This window comes from Daphnia pulex, chromosome 1, assembly GCF_021134715.1.
Source record: "Daphnia pulex isolate KAP4 chromosome 1, ASM2113471v1".
Taxonomy (NCBI): domain Eukaryota; kingdom Metazoa; phylum Arthropoda; class Branchiopoda; order Diplostraca; family Daphniidae; genus Daphnia; species Daphnia pulex.
The window spans coordinates 1,607,463-1,632,245 of NC_060017.1; the positions used below are offsets into that span (position 1 = coordinate 1,607,463).

The 24,783-nt window shown below is 42.9% G+C and overlaps 3 protein-coding genes across 4 annotated transcripts; 1 reads left to right on the plus strand and 2 right to left on the minus strand.

Annotated features, from left to right (window-relative positions):
• Nucleotides 1-11,666: 11,666 nt before the first annotated feature.
• LOC124198252 (proclotting enzyme-like) lies at nucleotides 11,667-16,530 on the minus strand. Of its 2 annotated transcripts, XM_046594018.1 has the most exons (11): nucleotides 16,035-16,530; nucleotides 14,779-15,096; nucleotides 14,004-14,156; nucleotides 13,708-13,826; nucleotides 13,494-13,630; nucleotides 13,187-13,371; nucleotides 12,953-13,121; nucleotides 12,638-12,879; nucleotides 12,412-12,572; nucleotides 12,281-12,353; nucleotides 11,667-12,210 (listed from the first exon to the last, which is right to left on the minus strand). In XM_046594018.1, exons 1-11 carry the CDS (start codon nucleotides 16,174-16,176, stop codon nucleotides 12,122-12,124), a joined length of 1,788 nt encoding a protein of 595 aa, XP_046449974.1. In that variant the 5' UTR covers nucleotides 16,177-16,530; the 3' UTR covers nucleotides 11,667-12,121. The 2 variants fall into 2 exon arrangements, with proteins under 2 accessions (XP_046449974.1, XP_046449983.1); XM_046594027.1 differs by lacking the exon at nucleotides 14,004-14,156 and having other exon boundaries at nucleotides 14,632-15,096; nucleotides 16,035-16,422.
• Nucleotides 16,531-18,539: 2,009 nt separating this feature from the next.
• Nucleotides 18,540-21,191, plus strand: LOC124198232 (alpha-amylase-like). The gene is made up of 5 exons (XM_046593979.1): nucleotides 18,540-18,667; nucleotides 18,786-19,136; nucleotides 19,195-19,387; nucleotides 19,453-20,789; nucleotides 20,884-21,191. The coding sequence occupies exons 2-5, from the start codon at nucleotides 18,787-18,789 to the stop codon at nucleotides 21,059-21,061; spliced, it is 2,058 nt and encodes a 685-aa protein (XP_046449935.1). The 5' UTR covers nucleotides 18,540-18,667; nucleotide 18,786; the 3' UTR covers nucleotides 21,062-21,191.
• A 121-nt stretch (nucleotides 21,192-21,312) lies between these two features.
• Nucleotides 21,313-22,658, minus strand: LOC124192473 (transmembrane protease serine 9-like). Its single transcript, XM_046585803.1, has 7 exons — nucleotides 22,617-22,658; nucleotides 22,473-22,553; nucleotides 22,264-22,388; nucleotides 21,915-22,093; nucleotides 21,682-21,850; nucleotides 21,531-21,603; nucleotides 21,313-21,442 (listed from the first exon to the last, which is right to left on the minus strand). Exons 1-7 carry the CDS (start codon nucleotides 22,656-22,658, stop codon nucleotides 21,410-21,412), a joined length of 702 nt encoding a protein of 233 aa, XP_046441759.1. The 3' UTR covers nucleotides 21,313-21,409.
• Nucleotides 22,659-24,783: the final 2,125 nt, after the last annotated feature.

A 24,783-nucleotide genomic window follows, 5' to 3' on the forward strand; every position in this document is an offset into this window, starting at 1 on the left:
GGTGACAAAATCCATGGGCAGTATAATGCCTTATACAGCCGCCTGTGTGTGCGGATATTTATATCTCTACACGCTTTACATTTCTTTTATGGTAGCGACCAGCAGAGTTTTTTGGGAACAATTTCACCAGAAAAGAAAAGAAAAGAAAAAAAAAGAAAAGTCAAAACAGGAAAAATTCAAATTTTGACAAAAAAAAATAACTTGTGTAGAAATATGGACATGAGTTTTGATGACTCGGCACTACGTGTCTGTTTTGTTTCGCCTTATTCTTTCTCTTGTTTGCTTTTTCAGGCGAAGGTTGAATATAGGAATAAATAGTAGAGAATTCAATCCAGGTGCCTAGATGAGACCAAGAAGAGAAACAATCGAAAGAAAATGAAAAACAAGCTTTATTTCTTTTTATATCCAACAGTTGAGGAATGAATAGTTGTTTTAATCCTCGGGTCAGACTTGGAACCCCCCCCCCCCCCCCCCTTGGGTACTCCCGCCCCCCACAAAGTGGTGTGTGTGGTAAGGTTCAACAATAACAAGGCGAAAGATTCCACAAGTTACACAAGGGATATGTTTTTAAAAGAGCATCAGCACCCTTGTTTTGTTCTTCTGGCTGGTTCCATTCAATGGGAGAGATGCTGCTGGACGGAACTATTATTCGTAGGCTCAGTCGGCCATGTCAACCAACCCCTGCTGCTCTCCTCTGTACAGTTCTAATGTTCTATGGTTGTAGGAGAAAAACGGCGTGGTGGTCCATTATCTTTCTTCTGTCCGGTTCCTCCTCCTCCTCCTCGGCCAGCAGAGCACAAAAATTCGGAAGAAAAGAAGAAGAAGAAGAGAGAAACTATAGAAAAATAAGACAGGGTTTTTGTCAAAAAAATTTTAACTCAAAAAGAAGGAAACGAAAAAAAGAACTTTACGACTTTGAAGAAAACCCCTCAGATTCGTCTTCTTCTTCTTCTTCTCTATTGGAATTGACGCGTCTCCGGTGTCGGAGGGAGAAGAAGAAGAAGAATAAGTCAAGTTCTGGTAAAGACTCACGTTTGTGTCTGTTTGACGAGAGGCCCGCAACATCAACTTGTGTTACTCGGAAACACGGAGAAAGAAGAAGAAGAGAAGTTCTTCAGCCTTTTGGATCGTAAATTACACAAGGACTCCGGTCTCAACGAGCAACACTTGCAGCGCCTGGCAGACAGACAGGCAGCAGCAACCAAGAAAAAGGCCATTGAAATGTTCAATGCGCACACAAAAGAGGCGAGCGCGGACACGCATCTTTTCTTCTTCTTCTTTTTCTTCTTCCTGTTGTACAGAAAAGAAGAAGAAGAAAAACCAACCCTCCCGCGAGCTGTCGAAAATCTTTTTATTTGATTCCTCCGTCCTTCTCAATAATGTTGGCGGGTCGTGAAAAATAAAGAAAAAAAAAAGTAAAAATCTCCGGACCGACAAGGAAATATTTCCAACCCCCTTTGGGCGGGTGAAAAAAAAGGAAAGAAAAGACCCGGCCAACGTGAATTGACGGGAACGTATAAATATTGATACTTTTTTTTCTTCTTTGCCGAGGAAGGGGGGATCTTTTTTACGTGAGTTAGGTGCGTGTTTTTATAAATACAAACACCACCGTACAAAACAAAAAAGAAAAAAAAAAAAAGCTTGTTTTGGGTCGTGAGCTGGATGGCCTGACTCTATACCCAGGAAACGTAGTCGATTCTCTATAGCCATTTATCCATGGGGCCGCTCTCTCCATCTTGTTCGTTTTTCTTTGCCTCCACGGTCTTTTCCGGCCGTGGTCTATCGGGTTAGAGGGGAGGAAGGAGCTTATGGCTCGGCATCGACTGGAACAAACAAACGACGTCTGGGCGCAAAGATATTTTACACCACGTAACGCAACGACTTGTTTATTTCATGACTCTTCCCGTCTTCCCGTCTTCCCCTCTGGCCGTCTCGTGAAAGAAAAGAAATAGGGGAAGAAAGAAAGAAAAGGGCCATCACAATCGATGGGGCGCTAACACGTCTATATCCACACAGAGCAGGTTACGTATAAAGAGTCAAATAAGAGAGAGAACGGGAGGGATTGTGGGCATATAAATCGAACCAAAGACAAGCTACCACCAGCAGCTAAAGACGCCACGGGCAGAAAGAAGAGACGTGTGTGCAAACGCCCCATTTCTGGCTCTTTAATAAGACGTTAGAAGTTACAAGCCGCAGAGAGAATGGGCTATGTATAATACATCAGACTACGGCCAAACAATACATAAAAGACTCAACTGGAGGACATTCGCAGATGGCACACAAAACATCTCACAAGGACGAAATATTCGCCATGATAATACCACACCGCGCTGCTCGAAAATAAAAGACTTTCTCTTATTCACATTCTCCGTTCCATATTGATCGACGTAATGGGCACCGGGGGACATGTCAGGATTGGCATTCCAGGCCAAAACAATAAAACAAACAAACAAACAAACGTTAATCTTTCTTTTTGTTTTTTTGGCAATTTCGCCAATATATACAAGTGGCATTCCACTGGTGGCCTCTCTCTCTCTCTCGCTCTCCAAAGTGGAATATTAAAAAAAAAATCGACACTAAATTAAAAAAACAAAAAACAAAGATTACTAGAAAGTATTAGTCATTGCGGTTAACACGAACGTGACCGAGTTGGCCCGAGAGAAGACAAATCCACTCAGAGTTATGAATTATATCTGACCCTCTATCATCTATACTCCAGAGTCCAGATGGTATGAGTTGTAATATAGCTAATGGCAGAGTCGGCACATCACAAAACGTAACATATATAATACGTCTGGCTGTATTATATCCATTTGAATATACTCCCAGCGTTTTGTCTGACTTGGTATCATTCGGTCGGCCTATTTGTAGCCCCGGCAAAGAGAATAATAACATTTGATCGAGCTGAATTTGGATAGGTTACCATATGATGTGTGTGTCTAGTCTCTTTCTTTCTCTCTCCCCTCAGAGCCCGAATGATGGATCGACACGTACGTATATACGCCGGCGACTGGGAAAATCAAAATAAATGTAAAATAAAAATAAAAAAAGGAACAACAGCAACCCAACAAAAAAGGGACAAGAAAAAGAGAGAGCGTATGAAAGATTGACGAAGAAAGGTGACTGAAAGCATATTATATATGGTGGCATCATTTGGCATCTGATGGATCGATTTGTACTTCAACTTACTTCTAAAAGAGTCGTGTCGTCTACAATCTGGGAACTGCTGCAGCCGATGGTGAACAACAACAACGCATAGCCTGCGAGGATCCCGTTTCTTTTCGGCTTCTCCTTCCCGTGTGTGTGAGTGTCCATCACTTTCGGTATTATTCTACATCAACTGAAATCGAAAAAGTTCCTCCCCATCCAACGATTCCCATTCTTATACGTATATTCGTCCGTTTCTGATTTCCCATCAGCGAGATAACAAAGCGCAGTCTCTCTCTCTCGGAGCTGCTCGTGGCACGGCCAAGATGATAATATGGAAGGGCGAAAACTTATGGCGGGATAGAGCCGGTGATGGGACGGATGGATGGATGGATGGACTGTTTTGTCGTCGGAGAAAGCGGGAGAGAAGTGGACAAAACCGACAGCGGTTGCCTCGCTATCGGACAGGTCCAGGAGAAGAAGAAGTATACATCAACAAGGAGAGCAGCAGCCAAAAAAGAAGAAGAAGAAGAAGAAAACGAAAAAACAGCTAGAGATAAATTGTGGGGCCGGACAGCAGAGAGACGGACGACAAAGGCTCTTTAGATACAGAGCCTTCGACTATTCTGGCTATAGGAGTAGTAGTATAGTAGTAGTGGAGAAGTGGAGAAGTGGAGAGAGAGAGTCAGCACTGTGTGACACAAGATCGTGTCAATATTTGTCACTCACTCAGTATACTATATCCTAAAAGTAGAAGAAGAAGAAGACGAAGACGAAAGGAGAAGCCAATATCTCTTAAGAGCGTTGTGGAGTCGCAGTCTCTCCGATATTTTGACTTGTGTGCTGTTGTCGTGGCCCTGCTGGCTGGACAATGTATATAAGAGCGAAACGTCTCCGCGCCGAGACGTCTGCCAGCCAGGCCAGGCGCCTTCTTGACCGTTTTTGAATCCCCCTTTAGTCCTTCCTTCCTTTTTTCTCTCTTTCTTTCTCTCGCTCATTTTTCTCTGCCGATGCATTCATCGACTCTGCTGGCCTCCATCATGAGAACCAAATCGCAGGGAGGTTCGACCCCTCTTTCTCTCTCTTGTGTGGCTGAGCTCTTATCTCTCCCGCGTCGCCCTTTTTCACCTGAACCAGCCAGTTTTCTTATTTTTCTTCCCCCCTTGTAGTATTTGGACTAGATTTTCCAGGCAGAAGAGGAAAATATAAACATGAATATGCTGGATTGCTGTATGCATATATACAGCACACAACAAAAGAAAGAAAGAAGAAGAAGAAGTTAAAGAAGCTGCTGGAGAAGAATAGTGTTGGGACGAGATGTTGATAGACATCTGCTGCCTTTAATAAATGAAGCCACATGAGTCTCCTCCGTCTTGGAAATCATAAAAGACTCTTTTTTTATTTTTATTTTTCTCTCTTGTAATATTAATGTTCTTTTTCTCGCCAGTTATTTCCTCCGGTGCTGTATAGTGTTGTTGTTGTTTCCTTCCACGCCAAGTTGTATTTAAGTAATTGAATCCGTTTCTATACTCTACTCCGTCAAGTCATCTTTTTTTTTTTCTTTATCTCCCCTACATATTTCCCCCCCCCCTCCGTCCAAAAGAAAAGACCTTAACGGTATACAGACGTGTTATCTGAATTATGATTTGTCTACACATTTTCAGTCTGGCGCTGTGTGGCGCTCAATTTAAATTGAACTCGCCCGCTTCTTCAACGATTTTCATAAATCATTTATTCATTTATTATAACGGAGGGTGTTTGTATGTACACATACAATGACACTCATTCAATGAATTGCTGTAAAGTGGGACACATATGGAAGTGACGGTATTCCTATGTTTATTGTGTGTGTGCAGAGCGACGAAAAGAGCAGCGGATGAATAAATTAGCCAGCAGGCCAAACCTGACAAAAAGCTCAAAGGGAATATAAAAACTTTTGTCTGCGACTTTGTCCGTTTTTGATTGGAAGGGGCTCGTCACTACATTGTGAATTCTTGGCAACTTTATGCTGGGTTTGGCAACTACTATCGTATGCCAGCCAAACAAATGGGCTTGGCAATCCCCAGCGTTTAAGTATAGTATAAGATTCCTCTACGGCAAGGTCGCCCTTTGGCAGCTACGCTTCTCGTAATCATTCGGACTGATCAAAAAAAGGGGGAAAAAATGAAAACAAATCACAGAGTCGACCAGAGGAATAATCATTTTCAAAAAATCCAATCGAATGCAAATGAACCGCCCGATCAGAGGGGAAAAAAATAAGAAGAAATCGGAAGAAATAAGCACAAACATCATCAAGGTGTGCGTGTGCACGTATAATCTTGACGAAATGCACGTCTGGATGGGTTCATCATCATCCGGAATTTCAGATGTGATTGGTCTACAAACAGGGGCAACCAATACGATCGCGCGCGCACGGTGATGTCCGCCACAGATTGGTATAATGCGACCGTTACCGACTGCGTTCGGTTCCGACGGCCAGCCGCTCTGTGGCCGGCCGCCGATGAGATAAGAAGCTAAAGTGAACAGGGAAAAATGGGCGTTCACAAAATGAATATGCAAATTTTAATCATTGGAAAATTAGCCATCCGCGCTGACTGGAGGAATAAGAGACGACCTTGTTTCGTTTCTCCTTGATGAGCCGCCACCGTAACGTTATTCTCTTCCGCTGGGTTTTTCTTTTTGAGTAACAACGAAATTTGTTCCAAGTATTTACGCAAATTTGACCGTAAGGGATATTTTTCTTGTTTAAAAAAAAAAAAAATGCTGTTTTGATTTCGCGGTTGATGTTTGTTGCTGGCCAGTGAGTATGGGTTGAGCACGGGAGATAAATATCAACCGGCCGCTAATGAGAAATCGCTCTGCCTCCCGGCTTTTTATACTCCGGCGCAACCTGTCGATCGCACCAGGTTGCAATAAACTTTTTTACGATCTCCAACTGCACGTCAATTTTTTGTTTTTGTTTTTGCCTTTTCTTTTATTCCGTTTTCTTTTCATATTATTGTGTGTATTTGTTTTTTTAAATTTCCTTTTTTTCTCCCCTCGAAAAAAAAAAGAGTCGATTCAATGCAAACACCCCACGCCCCAACCCGGGAAAAAGAGAAATGGAAGGGAGAAAAAATCGAAGGGGAACGAAAAAGAAAAGAACTTCACTTTGTTTAGCAGAACATTGACATTTCCTCCCATTTCCTGGCCGTCAAGATATTCTCAAGAGCTGTACCATAGGCTCGTCGTTCTTTACCCCATTCTCCATGTACCCCGCTGGGAGAAACTTGCCTGCCGATAGCACACCTCCGCAAGAAGAAGAAGAAGAAAAGGGAGGAGTTGCCAAGGTGGGGTGGACTATTGGAGAGATGGTTGTGACTTGACATGACAACTTATAAAGAGAAGATGGAACAAATGTTAAGAGTAAGTCTATAGCTGAAAGAGGATAACTCTTAACATATTCCCTCTTTTCTTCTTCTTCTTTTTCTTGTGGTTCCTGCATATGATTTTATCCCCCCTCTAAAAGCTGAACAAGAAAAAAAGGGAAGAAGAAAACACATGGGACTTGATGAACAATTCCACGGATTTGATTCGATATCGGTGCTGGAGGGAATGCACTTCCAGACACGAGACGACGAGATATATAAATTCGGAAAAGTGACGGTGAATAATTTTATCGAGTCTGCCAATCAGGTGGATGAAGGTCAGCGCTCAAAGTGCAGAAACACACGGACAAGGATTTTGGCAGATTTTTCAATCTGTCCTGTCCAACTCAAACAAGGAAGGTCCATCATTAATTGCCCATTTCATCCTCTTTGATTTATTCAAATGAGCTTTGACTTTTAAAAGTTCCCATCGATCTCATCGTCGATTTCCAGTTTATTAGAAAATCCCGAGCGCCACAACGCGTTCTCGATTGATCTTCCACTTTCAATCTCTTGCTGAAATCAAATGCATCGTCGACCGGAGAGGTGACGCTCGTCTGGGAAATGATTTGAGCATGTGCCAGAGAATCGCCGATTTCCCTCATCAATTGCGTAACGCGGTTGCTAAGGGGGGCGTAGGACAACAGCACACTCGAGTCGGAATCATTTTTTCAAGGGAAAAACCCAGCATGGCGTGGATAGTGTTTGCACAGTTATTGTTGTCGTTGACTATATACTAAACTCCCAGTAGTCCAGGATTTTTGGGCGCTGACGAATGTAGCCAACCAAACACGATAGAGAATTCGGGTGTGGACCGGACGCATCGGGGAATTGAGTCATTGTGTTGGAAAGAAGGGAGCAAGAAAGGGAGGTTTGTCTCATGTTATTATTATGGCAAAAGACGAGTGATAAGAATCGGCCAAATGACGACTAGACGAGATGACCATCTCGACTGGCTTTTTGTTTCGCCTTTTCTTCTATAAACAACAAATAGTGACAGATCACTCTCTTTTTCTTCCTTACAAATCTTTTTGTCTTTTTCTTGACATAACAATAACAGCAAAAATCATACGCAAGGAGATGTCAAAGTTTTGTTCGACTTTTTTGGATTTTTCATCTGAAACGTTGGAGGCGTCCGTCCCCCGCCCCGATGAGAAGAGCCGGTTATGTTGCACGATTTTTTCTGTCTAGTATTTATAACCTAATACACCTGAGCGGGTCCATCAGCGTGTACTTTCGGTCAAGAAGACGGGTTATGATAATTTTTTCCTTTTTGTTTTTGTTTTTACCTTAAAAGGTCCAGCCAGGTCCGTGTTGTCTGATAATCGAAAGAAAAACAGCTCAACAGTCGCCTCTTGTACATTTTCGAGTTGCCAGGAGGAGAGTGTGCAGCATCAGCAGCAACAGCACAGAGCCTTGGTCCGCGTCCTTATTTCCCTCTACCGAATACACACATTCACGCTGGAAAGGACTAACTCTTCCAAGTGTTAATTAGACATTAATCACTGGGGCTCGGGCCGCGGCGCCGCCAGTTAACAGTCGAGTTGAGTGAGTAAGTGTTATTCCCCCTCCTACCTCTTTAGAGCCTTTATGTATTGGCCGCTTTGGCTGTCGGGACCGCTCCGTTATCCGCCTCCGCCTATCTCGGCGTTGTACGTACGCACGGGTCGACTACTACTACTCCTTCTTCTTCTTCTTCTTTTCCCGACTACTTTATAACATCTTCCGCACCTTTGATGGGAAATTTGATTCCCTGACTACTCCTCCTCCCTATATATCTTCCCGGATTGATACGTACTTGCGCCGGAAGGATGGTTGTATATAATCGAACGAACTCTACCGCCGCCGGTTGCCATGCTGGAGCGTTTTGGCGCGTCGTGATTATTGCTGTTGGACGGGCGTCAACCTCCAACTGGTTGATGGATTGACACCATCAACGCCAACGCGGAGAGCTCTTCACGATTTCGCGCCGCCACCGCAGACTCCCAGTCTCCGTCCCCCCATTTAGTGTTATGACGTATTATCCGAACCGACTGCTATCATCTGCCACTCACGAGATGTTGAGACGAAAGCTGCGATCCCAGTCATGGAGCTGTACAAGTTGATAGATAACAGTTTGATATGGTAGAAACTTTTGGGTTATTCTTCTCGCCATTTTAGTTGAGTCGTCGAGCAGAACACAGTCAGGCGAACGCCAAAGAGAAAAAGCCACCGACCAGGGGAACCGGATCGGAGGATTTGATTGTCAGTCAGTCGATTGACGCGCTCTTCATCTTCTCTCATGAAATTGTCACTTCGTATATTTCACGATCGGTTAGTCCTTTTGAATCCGTCGAGCCGTCAGCAGAGACTATTTAGGAGATGACGTTCTTACTAATAATCTCTCTCCTAAAAGTTGAAAAGCTTTTAAGTTCACGTTAGGACGTGACGATCATAAAAGGCGTCAATAGAGTTCAAACGATAATTCTGTCGCACTGTTGCGCTTCACTTTATCAAACGTGGGTATAACTGAAACTCTTGTTTGTACAATTGAATCGCAAGTCACTCGACGGGTCAATTGTGTGTCCAAATGCATTTGCCAATCTACCGAGAAAGATAGGGAAAATAAATGTCGCCTCTGTTTGATATTGAAATGCGCGTTGGCCGAATAATAATCGCGCTCCTTTAGAGATAAAGTTGCCACCACCACACCAAGGATTTGCATGGGGGCGATGATAGATAGTATCGCCAAGCAGCAGGTGAACCTGATTAGCAGTATTGTTTGTCCAGGACCCATGATCCACTGAACAATGAAGAAACATCTGACACGTCCGATCAAATCGCGATAAGAGATCATTAAGGTGAGATCGCCTCGGTGATTAAAGCTTTGGCGAGGGCCGTCATAAAAATTCAAACTAGAAAACGGGATGATAAAGAAAACGGTCAAGACGTGACTTGTAAAAAACACACACACACACAAGGCAAGGCAGCAGCCAGGGGAGGAGGAGAGTAATAGTCGACAATTTAATGAGCAAGAGGTAGTCTAGAAGAGACTGTTATACAACATGCAAAGGGGGGCCATAATAAGGAGAGATTCGAATCGCAAAATAGACACGAGGATAACAACAATTTTCGCCTTCTTTTTTTCCCCCCTTTCGAGATGTGGCCGTTTTTTTCATTGCGACTCATAATTTTTAACGACTCTCGGCTGCCGCTGATATTGCTGACGAGAGGGACGCAGTTTGCTAAGACCCAACAATAGGGTGATCCCGGTGTTTAACTGCCCAACGGTTGGCCTAGTTGGAGAATACTGAAATGCTGGGCAGCGGATAACAGTCCCGGAGAGCAGCTTAGATTCCTTGTTTCCAATTCAGTCGAGCTGCGTAAAAGCAATAAACGTTGAAATCGCCCACTCTACGAGGAGTGATTGTTGTTCTCCTCGTTGCATTTGTTGGATGGACGTTATTTCGTTTTGACCGCTCTCTTGCTCATTGCACCTTGGCCATCTGCTGTGCTTACCTTGTACTAGCGATCGATCTCCCGTTTGAAAAAAAAAAAATAAACAAATCAAATAAATGATTTGGCGCTTTGAATCAAAGCAAATAAAATAATAATAATAAAAAAAAGTGTGTTTCTCTGTACGTCGATTTTGAGTCGAGATATATGGCTTAATTGAAGCCCAGCGCCAGACGGACATGAAAAGTTTTTGTGCGGCGGAGATATCGAACTAAACGATGGCGAGTTGAGCGGCTGATTGGGGGAGGAGGAGGAGGAGGTTATGCGCGGCGAGCGAAGAGGAGGAGAAGGGCGTATTTTGGTTTTTTATCAAAAATTCCTCGGCGAGGACACGTTAACTGCATCACAATCAAAAGACCTCGTTTTCCAAGAAATAAGATCTGGCGATGGCGACGCGGGCCGAAGGGCCATGATGAGGCTGCTGGACGGCTAGGCAGTAGAGGCGGCTGGACTAGTCGTCGTCGAGGAACCTATACGGTACCGAGAAAGAGAATCATGGCTTTTGCCCCACAGCGGCCGGCCCATAGCCGACTGGCCCCCATCGAGTAGCTCTCTTCTTCTTCTTCTTCTTCTTTTTCTCAGATCGATTAAGATTAGGCGAAAGTTTCGTTTCTTTTTGTTTTTTACTATGCTCATAGCAAAGTTGTCCTGTTGGATAACACGGGTGATTCCTTGTATGGCAAACAGCCCAGCAATGTCTCCGCCGCGTTGTCGTCTCCTAAAACATTCAATAAACAAGGCGGACTCGGGACATGCAACCGAGCCATTTAGCAGCCGTTCCCCTTGCTTGCTTACGCAACATGGCCAAGGATAAAAAACTAAGCAACATTTGCATATACGGCGTATCGGCTAGCGTATCGTCACCTCGTCTTTCGCAAGCGCGCACTTTCCGCCCTCGACAAAACTGTACACCGTGACGTCTCTCCCAGCTACTGTGGGTGTACAATGCATAATGGCGGCTAACTAATTTCCTCATCTCCGTTCAACTTCAATAAAGATAACTGAAATCCGACTAGAACGACAAGGCTAATTTTCAATGGTTCATTTAATCTACGCCGAGCAGGAAGTGATGGATTGAAAGGTTTGCACTTTTATTTTATGATTTTCTTTTTTGTGGGAGTTGGGAGGGTCGGTTGCATAACAAGGCCAGCCCTTCTCTAGAATCAGGTTACGTGAAAACGTAATCAACTGCATTGGCATCCAGCTGTTTTAAATTCAAAAGTCCCGTTCGTTCGTTTTATTGGCCGTAGAAAGTCGTTCCACCAGCAAGCGGCCGTTATTGCGAGAAGACCCGAGTTTCCTATATTTATTACAAGCATTGATTAGCGATAAGCGAATCCAGCTGGACCGGCAAACGAATTGAATTAAACGTCCATAAAAGGCCGAACGTGTCCTTCGTGATAGATCGTATCATATAATCGGAATCAAATGTAATGCCCACAATTCCATTCCCCATTGATTCTCCATTTGAATTGACCCGAATGGAATGGAAAATTCAACTTCCCGTCACGCAATCATCCGTGAATGGGTCCATTCAGCTTCATATCTTTCACAACAAAATACGCTTCCGATCTCTTTGGCGTCATCTGTTATCAAATTCAATCAAATGGCAAAATATATCGTAGTTGTTTGGCAACAACAAAACGTGTAATTTCACGAGTAATGCAACCCTTTCTCATATAAACTGGTTTGACACAATGCAATAACTTTACGGATTTTTCGAACGGATTTCATTGAATATATATATATAGAGGGTGGAAAAAAAAGAAAGGTATTGGCAGAAGAGTGTGGAAAGGCGCAGCCGGCTGACGTTTTCCTTCGCGGGTGACCAAAAAGTTTAAATGCAACGGAAGAAGAAGTCAACGACTGCGCTATGGAAAGAAGGACAGATGAAAGAAAAGAGTGAAGTTCCCGTGATTGGCGACTTGAAATGAAGTGGAAGCCAAAATAATAATAATAATAATAATAATAGTAAAAAACCGTCGATCGATGGCTGGCGCTAAATGCGTAGTCCGGTTTGAAGCAGCAAGCGGAAGAGTTTAGTAATGTATTGTGACTGTCGGAATTCTTCTTTAAGACAAAACTTTGGCCTTTATCCAGTCTGAATAGGAAGTCACTCGAGTGTACACGCCCGGCTTGTCTTTCTCTGCGCAGCGGATGCCTGTCCGAGCGAAGAATAGCGTGTGAAAAAACTCATTCAAAATAACAAAACGAATGAAGATGTTCCTTACCCCAAGAGACTACGCCCACTACCGCCCATCGGCCAGTAGACATTTGATACATCAACGGACCGCCAGAGTCACCCTGCAGATGTCAAATATTAGCGGCAATCAATACGGATGCCAACACTCTTTTTTCTTACCTGACAAGAGTCCTTGCCACCTGCTTTGTATCCGGCACATAGCTGTTGCTCACTGATTGGCTGAGTGTAAGCCTTTTGGCAATCAGCCAGGGCCCAAATGGGTAGGATTACTTCCAACAGGACTTCGCTAGCTTGTCCACTGTATGACGTCGTTCCCCATCCTAAAGAAATCAGAGTTCATACGATGATTAACAACAACTGATTTAGCGTTAGAAAAAAGCCAAACCTGTGACAAATGCGCTCTGTCCCTCGAGAACAACATTTGACGGAGGCAAACAGATGGGCCAAATGTCGCTGTTGAACGTGGCCTTCGTCTTGAGTTTGATGAGAGCAATATCATTCTTGTAGGTTCGCCGGTCGTACGATTCGTGCATGTAGATGGCTTCCGCACCGAAATCCCGGCGAGCCTCGCTCACCTGACTGAAATCGTATTCGCCCAGTCGAACGGTCAACTCCTCTGGCTTGAAACTAGACGGTGGATTCGAAAATTTGTGTTAATCATATCAACCTTCTACTGGATGGATGTTAGGGGAAGTTTTACTTGTCGACGCAGTGGGAGGCAGTTAGAATGTGTTGGTCTGTGATGAGGACTCCACCGCAATACTGATCAGTCTTGTCACGGAGGAGAGCAGCCATCCAAGGCCATTCGCCCTTATCGGCCGGAACTCCGCCCACGATCCTTGTCGTCTGTTTCATGAGCTCGCCGCAACCTAGAGTGTCAATGAGGTCCATAAAGTCGATCTGAGAAACCATCAAATGTAAGAAAAATGTCTACCTTTCTTGGGTGCGGCAGCAGTCGGCACTGCTGCGACTGTGGTTGCAATAGGGGCTTTAGTAGTTGGAGCTGCGGTCGTAATGGGCGCTAGGGTAGTAGGAGCGGGTGTAGGGGGAGGTGGAGGCGGAGGCCGAGTTGATGGAACGGTTGGCTGGGTATTGTCTGGACAGCACACTCCCATATAACTGTCGTCAAAACAAAAAGAGAGTTAAACCATACGTCACATTCTTCTTTTAAAAGGCAATTGACCTGGAATTTCTTCAACTTAAAGAAAACAAAAACATGACACGAAATGACAAAAACTCACTCGCTGCCGATGGGACAAGCATAACTGACGAAGGCATTCAACGTAGCTATAATTTCTTGCCGGGCACAGTGCTGGACGAAGCGGCACCGGCCAGACTGACTCAGAGGAGTCGAACATGTTTGATAGGCGAAATCCGGCTGTATATGAATATAAATAATAGGTGATGAATTAAGTATAATAATCATCAAATAGGATGGATATTAGATATAGTTACGTTGCCAAATCCAAGATAATATGCCCGGCCGGGAATGAATCCTGGGACGTTGGTGCCCGATGGCAGCCACAGCGTCGATGTGCTGTCGATGTACTGTGCCCAGGTGAGACCTTTGAGTTCTACAAGGAAACAAAAAAAAAATTAGAGTAATTCTATAACTAAAGGCGAACCATTTAAAATCAAAGGGTAACTACAGAACATGAGCTAGCTACGTCTACGTGCAAATTCAATCAAAAATTCAATCATAATTCTTGGAAGAGTCTCGCATTTTCTTGTTTCGCTGTTGAATTAAATACCATGGGGCAAGTTGGCAATAGGAGAGTGAGTTGAAAAAATTTCGCCGTGTCCATGCCCATGATCAATTTCGGGACTCGGACGACATCTCCGACTATTCGGTCGTTGACGGCAAAATTCCGGACTGCCAGGGAAGAAATTGTTTGGTCTGTTTCCTTTGTATCCAAATCGATCGTTGAAGGAAAAAGGCACAAAAATACATGACGCATTAAAACAAATAGACTTTGATTCATCAGTTGCGTCCGTCTAGCAGTTAATCCATCACCTTGTCGTTATGCTCTTCCTGCCGAAGCCAAATATGCCAACACCGTCCAGTTCCATAATCGCACAACAAAAAGAATCAATGACATTGCTCAGATGTTACCAGTAAAGTGTCAAAAATGAAACCTGTAGACCTGACTCCAAGAAAATTAATGGAACGTGCTCTACAAGTGCTAGGCATTTTTTTTTTAGGAATGGTTCTTTTTTAGTTTAAGAGTTAGTAACCAAAGCAAAATAGTGGAAAACTTTTTGGTAGATAAAAAAGGAAATGTGTCATAAGAATATGTGCTAAATCTTGGATCGTGTTTCAGCTAAACTAACTACATGAAATCAGATGAATAAAGCCAACAACCGGAAACCTTCACCAACCTGGCACATCAGCGAGATTAACTATGGTTATTTCTGTTGGCGGATTTTTAGTGGTTGTTGTAAGTTTGCTTTTCGTAGCTTTTGCAGTCGTTGTCGCTTTAGTTTTAGCTGTCGTGGTAGCTTTAGTAGTCGTTGTGGTAACTTTACCAGGAAAACTGACGTCTCCACCTCCTCCTCCTGGCTGCTGCTGAAACGGAACGCCTTGTGGATTAGCACCGAAGTTGGCCCAGGCCTGCGGATTTCCGAAGATACCCAAACCTGAATTTACTCCGCCACCGTTGTTTGCAGGACGGGCCAAATTGCTCAACGCTTGGTTGAAGATTCCGCCAATTAGACCTCCGAATGCGTTGTTATTCAAATCTAATTGTTTCCCAGTAGCAGCACCATTTGAAGCCTGAGTGGCGGGAGTCCCGCCAGCCGGTCGGCTCAATGACGAAAGCAGACTGAACGCGTCATTTTGATCAACTGTATGTAAAAAAAAAATATATAGGTATGTATAATTGTATATTTATATAAATTCAAAGAAATAAAGGTGAATTTCATTACTGAAGAAGTGTAGATCAAATATTAGTTCATTTTGCCCTTCGATACACTCAATTTAATCCATGACAAAATTCCTACGCCACTAATTACTTGTTGCGAGCAGAGTAAACAAATCATTTAAAACTCATTAATAACAAGTTAGAGGTTATTCCAGAGAAACAAAATATTTCCTTAAGAGGAACTAAAGGAATTATGGGTAAATTTGTATCTAATGTTTGAAATAAATGGAAAAAAATCGAATTAACGGATATATTAATCTACCAAATCGAAAGACGACACTCAAGGATATCTACTTTTCCCATTTGCGTTCTTAAAATAAACGAGATATTTCAAATGCTCCGGCAGTTGGCATCCGAGACGAGCAAGGTCGTTCGACTAAAATCGTTTCGTGCGACTAACTTCCAGGTTTTCATTTCCTTCCTCATTCATTCCCATATTTGGAAATATTACCATGGACAAATGAAACAAATAACTGACGTACATATGTGAATAGAACTAAACAATTTTAAGAAATTGGGCAACAGTGACTGATGATTCACGAATCGAGTAGAAAAAGCCGAAAGAATTGAAAAGAAGCGGCTGAATGAAAATCAACAAAGAGGAAATGGATAGAAAAAAGAAAAAAAAAAATTGTCCGCCGGCTATTTTGTACGTTGCGCCATACACTCTTTATCCCCAAGGTTCAGACTGTGAGCCGACTCTTCTTCGCCTTGCCTTAATATTCTCTCGGCTTCGTTCGCCATCCCTCAAAGAATATTTGCACGAACTCAACAATTCCGTTATTCGCTTACCGATGTAACATTTTACAATATTTCACGATTTCAATAGACTAGCACTAGTAAAAAAGAATGACATTCTACCTTGACGTTTCCTTCGCTCTTTAGGCCCGAACGATGATGGGTAGTCGATGTGGCCACGGCCGCTGACCGTCACTAATTCAGCCATTACGATGAGGCCGACGGTCAAATATACCCAACGTGATGTGGCTGAATTCCCCATCATTTTAACACTGAAATCATCCGGGGGTCGAAATCACGTCACGATGCGACCAACACGCACTCTCACAAAATACAAATGAAGAGAGGGAATAGAAATGTGAGAATGGTATAAGTTGACCAATTGTTGAGGTGATTACGATGCGTTGGGGCCAGAGAGCAGAGACGGTGAAATCCACCTGTGACACCGTGCGCAGCTGACGGGAGACTGAGGCTGCGAGTATGTAATGGCCGCTTCAACCACGAACCTTGGTTCTCTCCTGTTCTCTTCAATGTTTCTTTTTTTTCCCATACACCCACACATTTACGGCTTACCTGGGCCATTTTTCTTCTTCTTTTCTATTTTTCCAAGGCCTCTACAGTCGGCTTAGATTGAAAAATGCGCAATCGAAGACAAAGGACAATAATAAAAAGAAGGAAGAGAGGGAAAAAAGAGCACCGAGTACAACGAAAGTGAATACCGTACCATATGTTAGGGGAGGATAGGTTTAAACTGTAAACAGGTAAAATCATTCTGTCGTGTTTAATGGAGCTGAGATTACGACTAGAAGATTTTAGTTTTTCTTGTTCGTTGTGCTTACCTTTCCTTGCAATTACCTGCTTTTTTATTATTTTTATTTCTCAAGACGAAACATGTAGCACTCAATGCCAATGTCGTCTTTTTTAAATTTGGGTTTCCCCCATGTTGGTAGATGCTCTACCTGTGCCGGATCTGAGTGAGACGGACATCATGACCATAGTGAAAGTTCTCCTCGCCACACAGGCACAGGCACACACACGTCTTCACAGTCTTGGCATCGTGTAATAAATGCCGGGCTTTTCCCAATTCTCACAAAAGAAAAGTATACCAGGAACCCGAATGGGAAAGGCCAAACAGAATTGCCTTGGTGACGTCATTTTCTCTATGAACTACATGTTTCCGGTTACGTATTTGAATATCCCTGTAAAAAAACAAGAGCATGTAAGGACACATTGTTGACGTCGGATATTTTGCGTGAATCCAACTGGAACAGTAGCGCAACTGAAGAGACAACGTGGGGGCCATTTTAATCAGTGGTGACTTGAACGAAGGAGCGGTAAGCTATATGTTTACACGACAGGGCGCTAATTTGGCGATCGCCTTGGACTGAGATTGACGATGTGGTTTTTTAGCTAGTTTCATTAATATATATTTGGCTTTACATTAAATTGATTTGGTCAATGTCGGTCAAAAGCCGATAACCAAACGTATATTGCAAGGTAGTATGCATTATTTTAACCGCTAAGAGTAAATTTGTTTACTTTCAGATGAGATCGCCACACGACGGCAACGTAGAACAATCACATACTTTGCAAATTATTTCTCAGGAAGGCTTAAGCAATGATAAAAAAATTGGGTGAATGTCGAATTCTCGCAGACGTTCTGGCGTAATATTCACGCTATTCGCCGGGATTTACTGGGATTTACTTGACGGAGAATTTCTAAACTATGCGTGAAATTACATGAACGCCATAATAAAGATTCAGGGTCGTTTGTTTATGCGAAACACAAGAATAGGAGATGTGATTTACAGTGTGTCGCTTTTATATGTGGATTTTTTTGTCTTATTCCATCCGATTCCTTCTTGACAATAAAAGCAAGGTGCCCAATGTACTAATGCGTTTCGACGGTTCTTTCACGGCCGCAGCTATACATACATGTATGATTTCAGAAAACCTTGTCCAATGAGTATTATTAAAATTGTGTGTTTTTTTTTTAAGCAGCATTGTGAATATTGCACTGCTCGAATTTTTGATACAAAAAGTTTGTTTCTTTTGAACATGGGATGCAACCGTCTTGTTTTGCGTCCTCATTTGGCTTCATACCACGAAACGATTCCATCAAAAGGAAGCAATTTCCTTCCGGTATTTGGGCTGCTACAATTTTACCACACCCAACAGCCAACAAATAGCACCACACGCAACTTGACATCGATTCAAATCGCACATAACAACTAAGGGCCAAAACGTTACAGGAGCGTGACTCCATCTTACGATAAAAAGCAATATCACTTTCAATTTTGTCATATTCAATTTTGTTCGTTTTAGATTTGAAAAAAAAAATCAAGAACTTCTGGAGTAAAACGACACGGCAACTCTACAGGATGTGAATTTAAACGTGTATCAAGATAATGTATGATACGAGAAAAAGAGACTTTGAAATAGGTCACCCCTTGAAATTGTTAGTGATTTCGTAATGGTTAGCACCTGATCGGCATTGGCGCTTGTACGTCAGAGCAAACAAATATTGATTCTTTTGGGCCAAGCAGAAAAACAAAAAATAACCTTTGGCATACAGTCAACAAACTGCAATGAAAAACAACATTTGATGCAAGCAGAGCAATTATCAGATGCGGCGTTATGTCATTATGAACTACAAAATTAACAAAACCACATCACCTAGCCAATCAGTTAACGGTGATTCTACATGAAAAGCACAACTAGATTCTAGCCAAGCGTGTTCAACTTGAATTTTTAAGGTAATTTTTAATGCAAGAAAATCAGAATCTATTCAATATCAATTAATTAAAATAAAAGCGTTCTAAGAACTAAAGATTGGATTAATTAACTACAAGCTGATTAACTTTTTGGTAATAGAATGAAGTTGTTCTTGCTGGTGATTGGGTTGCTGTTTTTGGGTGTTGGACAAAGTAAAGTGTTGCTACAAGGCTTTTGGTGGGAGTTTCAGAACGATAACTACCCGAATGCATGGGCCGACTATTTGGCCGAACTGTCACCCAGACTGGCCGAAATAGGCGTCGATTCCGTCTGGGTACCACCGACTATAAAAAATCAAGGCTATGGGGTAGGTTATGCCCCATTCGACCACTACGATCTTGGAGACAAGTATCAAAAGGGTTTCACTGGAACGCGCATCGGGACTAAAGATGAGCTACTCCGTATGGTGGCCATTATGCATGCCAATGGAATTGATGTCGTTCAAGATGGGTATAAACGCTTATCTGCTATTTAAATGTTACCCTCCTGAACTTGCTATCACATTCAGAGTACTTAACCATTTAATTGGAGCCGGTTCGAGCGACGGTTCCGGAGGGACTGATCCGGCTGCCTGGAACGATAAATACACAAACTTCCGTTATGTCAGTTTCGCCACTCCTGCCACGACAGAAAACGAAGCCGATTATCTTTCCCGAGCTGGAAGATTTCCAAAGAACTGGGAAAATTTCCACAACAATCCAGTATTATTTTATACCGTTAATTTCAGAATGTTGACATGTGCAATACATATTTTCTTATTTTTTAGGGACACGATTGTTTGTCCGGAGATATTTGCGCTGGATATTGGGGACCTGACGTCTGTTACTATCCAGATGCTTACGGACAGAGCTCGAATGCCATATACAATCCTCCGCAGTCGTCCGATTACATGCGAAACGAAGTGCGCAAATGGATCATCTGGTACAAAAAGCAAATGGGAATCGACGGATGGAGATTTGACGCTGTCAAACACTTTTTGCCGTCCGCCATGGAGGACTTCCTTTACAATCTGCAATTTAACGCCGGATGGGCTAGCGGAGGAGATGAAATGTTCGCCGTGGGAGAGTACGTCGGAGGAGGCGCAGAGCTTGACAACTGGTGTAACAGCGTTCAAAATCGAGCGGGAACTTTTGACTTTGGTCTTCGAGGATCCATTTATGGACTCGTCACTGGTAATGGCAACTTTGACATGGGATCCATCCCAGGGGCACAGCAAGGAAACCGATTGCGAACCGTGCCATTCGTTAACAATCACGACACATTCCGGCCAATCTTGACCACCGATGGTAATTACAATGGCTGGGACACTTCAAACGAACTGGCGACCCATATAGATCCTTACGATGGACGCCTATCAGCTGCTTATGCTGTCGCATTCGCCGTCGATGGAACTCCCGCTGTTTTCATCGAGGACCTTTTTGATTTGGGAAAACTTGGAAATCGGTTCACTCACGATCCTAAAGACGCTGCCCAGTTGCCTATGCGGTCGAACATTGCCAACATTATCTGGTGCCACCAACATCTTCGTTTCAAAGAGGGCGCTTACAAAGTACCTCACAGATCCGGCGATCTGTTGGTCATTGAACGAAGCGCCAAGGCTATTATAGGCGTCACAGACAGCTGGACCGTATGGCAAACCGTCACTATAGGAACCGATTTCCCGGCCGGCACAGTCCTGAAGGATTACTCTGGGGCCACTGTCGAAACTGCAACTGTTGGAGGAGACAAGAAGGTCACTATTAAAGTTCCACCTTGCAACGGCGAAGCTCTCAATGGAAGAAGGTGTTACGCCATCTGGGGTCCGCTTACTCCGCCTGGTTACACTGCTAACGTGCGCGAAACAACCCAAGAGTGGGAAATGGCCGATGATTTGGGCGACAGTCATCCGCTTTCGTTGCAGCAAGGCGGCCAGCTGCCAGCTTATTCCGTCGAGACACGAACAGTTGGAAAGATTTTCGTCGCGGCTTCTTCGCCCGTTACCTTCTATCTTTTCTTAGCCGATTCTTTGAATGGAGTAACCGTCGAGCTCTACAACGACCAAACGCTCGTCCACAGTGAATCACCCAGCGCCACAGGAAGCTATACTCCTAATTTCACTGGATGGTAATAACATGATTGGCTTACGCCCTACAGGCATAACTTGTTGAATGACTCTTTAATATTACTCATTGATTCGATTTTATTTTGTCGGTTCAAGGCTTACCATCAAAATTAGAAATACGGAGGCCACATCACCTGGGCAAATAGTTTGGGTGGTCATGACATACAAACCGCCTGCCCAAGTCACCACGGATCTTTTTGACTCGAAATTGAACGCCACCGGTGACTGGGATCTTTATCATCGAATGGTCAATTGGCCGCGATCTAAACTCTGAAATTGAATAGGGTTTTTTAATACTTCACCTTTTTTTTTTTTTTGTTTTGTTTGTTTGTTTTTTTGCTTTAGTAAACCGTGCTTCATTATAAATATTCACGGGACACAGAATAAACTTGAATTAGCCTAAATATTATGTCCAGGTAGTAGTACATTCTACTGAATTCTAACGTGAACAATTTTACACAAGGCAGAATATATATATCACAACTATAGCTTGATTTTTCAAGGTTTTTTAAAAATTGAATTTATAAGGGGTATCTCACTTGTCTCAACGATCAAATCGATGATATTTTATCAATCCAATCGGAGATTGCCGATACTCTTGTATAAACACCTGGTTGTCCAGCTACTGCACATTTGCCGTCAAATGAGTCAATGCCTGTGAAAATTTTTGTGACACATTAATTACGTTCACGTACTTATAATGTCTGAATATCTTTTTATTGATGAATACTTGAATAGCGTACCCCATGAAACGATTCCAACCACAGCCCATCGACCGGATTCCATTTTGTACACGAGTGGTCCACCCGAGTCGCCCTAGACGTACAATCAATTTTTAGTTTTGTAAAAACCCCGCCTTCGACTTGATGAAGGTTGGAATAACGGAAGTTATACTTGTCGACGCAGTGGGAGGCAGTTAGAATGTGTTGGTCTGTGATGAGGACTCCACCGCAATACTGATCTGTCTTGTCACGGAGGAGAGCAGCCATCCAAGGCCATTCGCCCGTATCGGCCGGAACTCCGCCCACGATCCTTGTCATCTGTTTCCTGAGCTCGCCGCAACCTAGAGTGTCAATGAGGTCCATAAAGTCGATCTGAGAAACCATCAAATGTAAGACAATGTCTACCTTTCTTGGGTGTGGCAGCAGTCGGCACTGCTGCGACTGTGGTTGCAATAGGGGCTTTAGTAGATTGAGCTGCGGTCGTAATGGGCGCTAGAGTAGTAGGTGTAGGGGGAGGCGGAGGCGGAGGCCGAGTTGCTGGAACAGTTTGCTGGGTATTGTCTGGACAGCACACTCCTATATAACTGTCGTCAAAACAAAAAGAGAGTTAAACCATACGTCACTTTCTTCTTTCAAAAGGCAATTCTGTCCCGATTCTTGATGTCAAGTGTATGACAGTTACATGAGAGATTGGGGAAAAATTGACCTGGAATTCTTCAACGTAAAAAAAATACACGAAATGACAAACACATACTCGCTATTGATGGGACAAGCGTAAATGACGAAGGTATTCAAAGTGGCTATAATTTCTGGTCGGACGAAGCGGCACCGGCAACATTGACTCAGAGGAGTCAAACAAGATTGATGGGCGAAATCCGGCTGTAAATGAATAAAAATGTTGGTTGATAAATTACGTATAAAAAATAATTATCATCTTGTAGGGTGGATTATAGATATAGTTACGTTGGAAAATCCAAAATAATATGCCAGGCCGGAAATTAATCCTGGGACGTTGGAACGATGGCAGCCACAGCAATCGATGTACTGTCAATGCATTGGGCCCAGGTGAGACCTTTGAGTTCTGCAAAGAAACAAAAAACGACGCACTCGCATTTGAATATCCCTGTAAGAATTAACATGTAAGGACATATTGTTGACGTCAGATATTTTGCGTGAATCTAACTGGAACAGTAGCGCACTGAAGAGACAACGTGGGGGCCATCGTCCGGAAAATTGAAATAAAATGAGGAATCGTTCTTTTCTTTCTTCTTCTTCTCAAAAGAAAAAAAATTCTATCGAATAATCAAAAGAAAAATAGCGAAAAATAGTCGGGAGACAAGAGAGATACAAGATAACACGACTGGTATAGTAGGTACAGTAGGTACAGCACTGATAAGAGTAGGTAGTACTGGTAGAGTAGGTACAGTAACACGGCTGGTATAGTTATGTGGAATCTTTTGAGCCGATCTCTTATTGGCGCTTGGTGGCATCAACCTGCGAGCAGAGGTTCACCAGCAGAGACACACCGGTATATTAATATTATATAGCGTGTGTGGGGGGGTCTGAACGTGCGCGTCTGCGCGAGCCCCCCGCTCGCCCGCCTCTTATTCTCTTGTGCTGTGCGGTTGTTTATACAAGCCGTGAAGGTATGGGTCGCAGCGGTGTATCTCTATCTTATTGTACACGAACGGAAAATTTCATTCATTCGCCCAGCAGAAAGAACCCTCAATCATCGTGAAGCCACAGTCGAGAAGGATGCTGCGTGAAAATACAATAGCTTTTCGAGCTTTTCTTTTTCTGCTGACGTAATGTTAAAATTGTTTTTGTATGAACTGGGGTTGTTGACAGTATGAAAAAATAAATTTCCATTTTCTTCTTCTTAGATTTCCTTTTTCTTTTTAAATCCTGAGAGTCTCTAATGATTCGGTTGCATTCAAATGACCTCTGATTGTTGTGGGTGGGTTGCATTTTTTTTTTTTGGTCTCGGTAGAGGACCAGCACTTCTCACACACGGTAATTAGACACCACAGGCCACTTGCCGGCACACGGTGGTACGTAGTTAGGTACAGTATAAAAATCACATACTTTGCAAATTATTTCTAAGAAAGCTTCAAAGGCAACTATAGAAAATTGGGTGAATGTCGAATTCTCGCAGACGTTCTGACGTAATATTCACGCTATTCGCCGGGATTTACCAGACTGCGAATTTCTAAACAATTCGCGTGAAATGACATGAACACCATCAAGATTCAGGGTCATTTGTTGATGTAAAACAAGAATAGGAGATGTGATTTACAGTGTGTCGCTTTCATATGTGGATTTTGTTTGTCCTATTCCCTTTTGACACCAAGAGCAGAGTGTCCAATGTGTTATGCGTTTCAACGTTCCTTTCACGGCCGCCGCTATACATTATTTCTACATGCGTGTACAGTATGATTTCAGAAAACCTTGACCTATGAGTATTTATTAAAACTGCTATTTTCAAAGTAGCATTTGTGATTTTTGCACTGCTTGAATTATTGATACAAATTTGAAATTTGTTTCTTTTGAACACGAGATGCAACCTTTTTATTTGATGTCCTCATTTGGCTTCATACCATGAAACGATCCATCGAAAGGAAGCGATTTTCTTCCGGTCTTTACTCTTTAGGCTACTCAAATTTTACCACACCCAACCGCTTACAATTAGAACCACACGCAACTCGACGTCGATTCAAATTGCGCATAACAACCATGTACCGCAACGTTACAGGAACGTGACTCCATCTTACGATAAAAAGCAATATCATGTTCGATGTTGTTATGTTCAAATTTGTTTGTTTTCGATTGGAACGATCTAGAACTTTTTAGAGGTAAAACGACACGTCAATTCTAAACAGGATGTGAATTTAAACGTGTATCAAGATAATTTATGATACGAGAAAAAGAGACTTTGAAATAGGTCACTCCTTGAAATGGTTCTGATTTCATAATGGTCAGCACCTGATGGGCATTGGCACAGGCTTTAACCACCGTGATAGATTTTCCTGTCGCTTTTTGGACGAGCGTACCAGGGGCGGGCATTGAGTGGATTTGTACTGGTGATCAGTATACATACTACTTTATCAGGTTTGCGAGGATAAGGAACATGAAACAACAGAAAAACAAGGAGGCGCGGTACGCTTGTACGTCAGAGCGTCAGAGCAAAGTAAAAAACAAATATTGATTCTTTTAGGTTAAGCAGAACAACAAGAAATAACCTTTGGCATATAGTCAACAAACCGCATGAAAAACA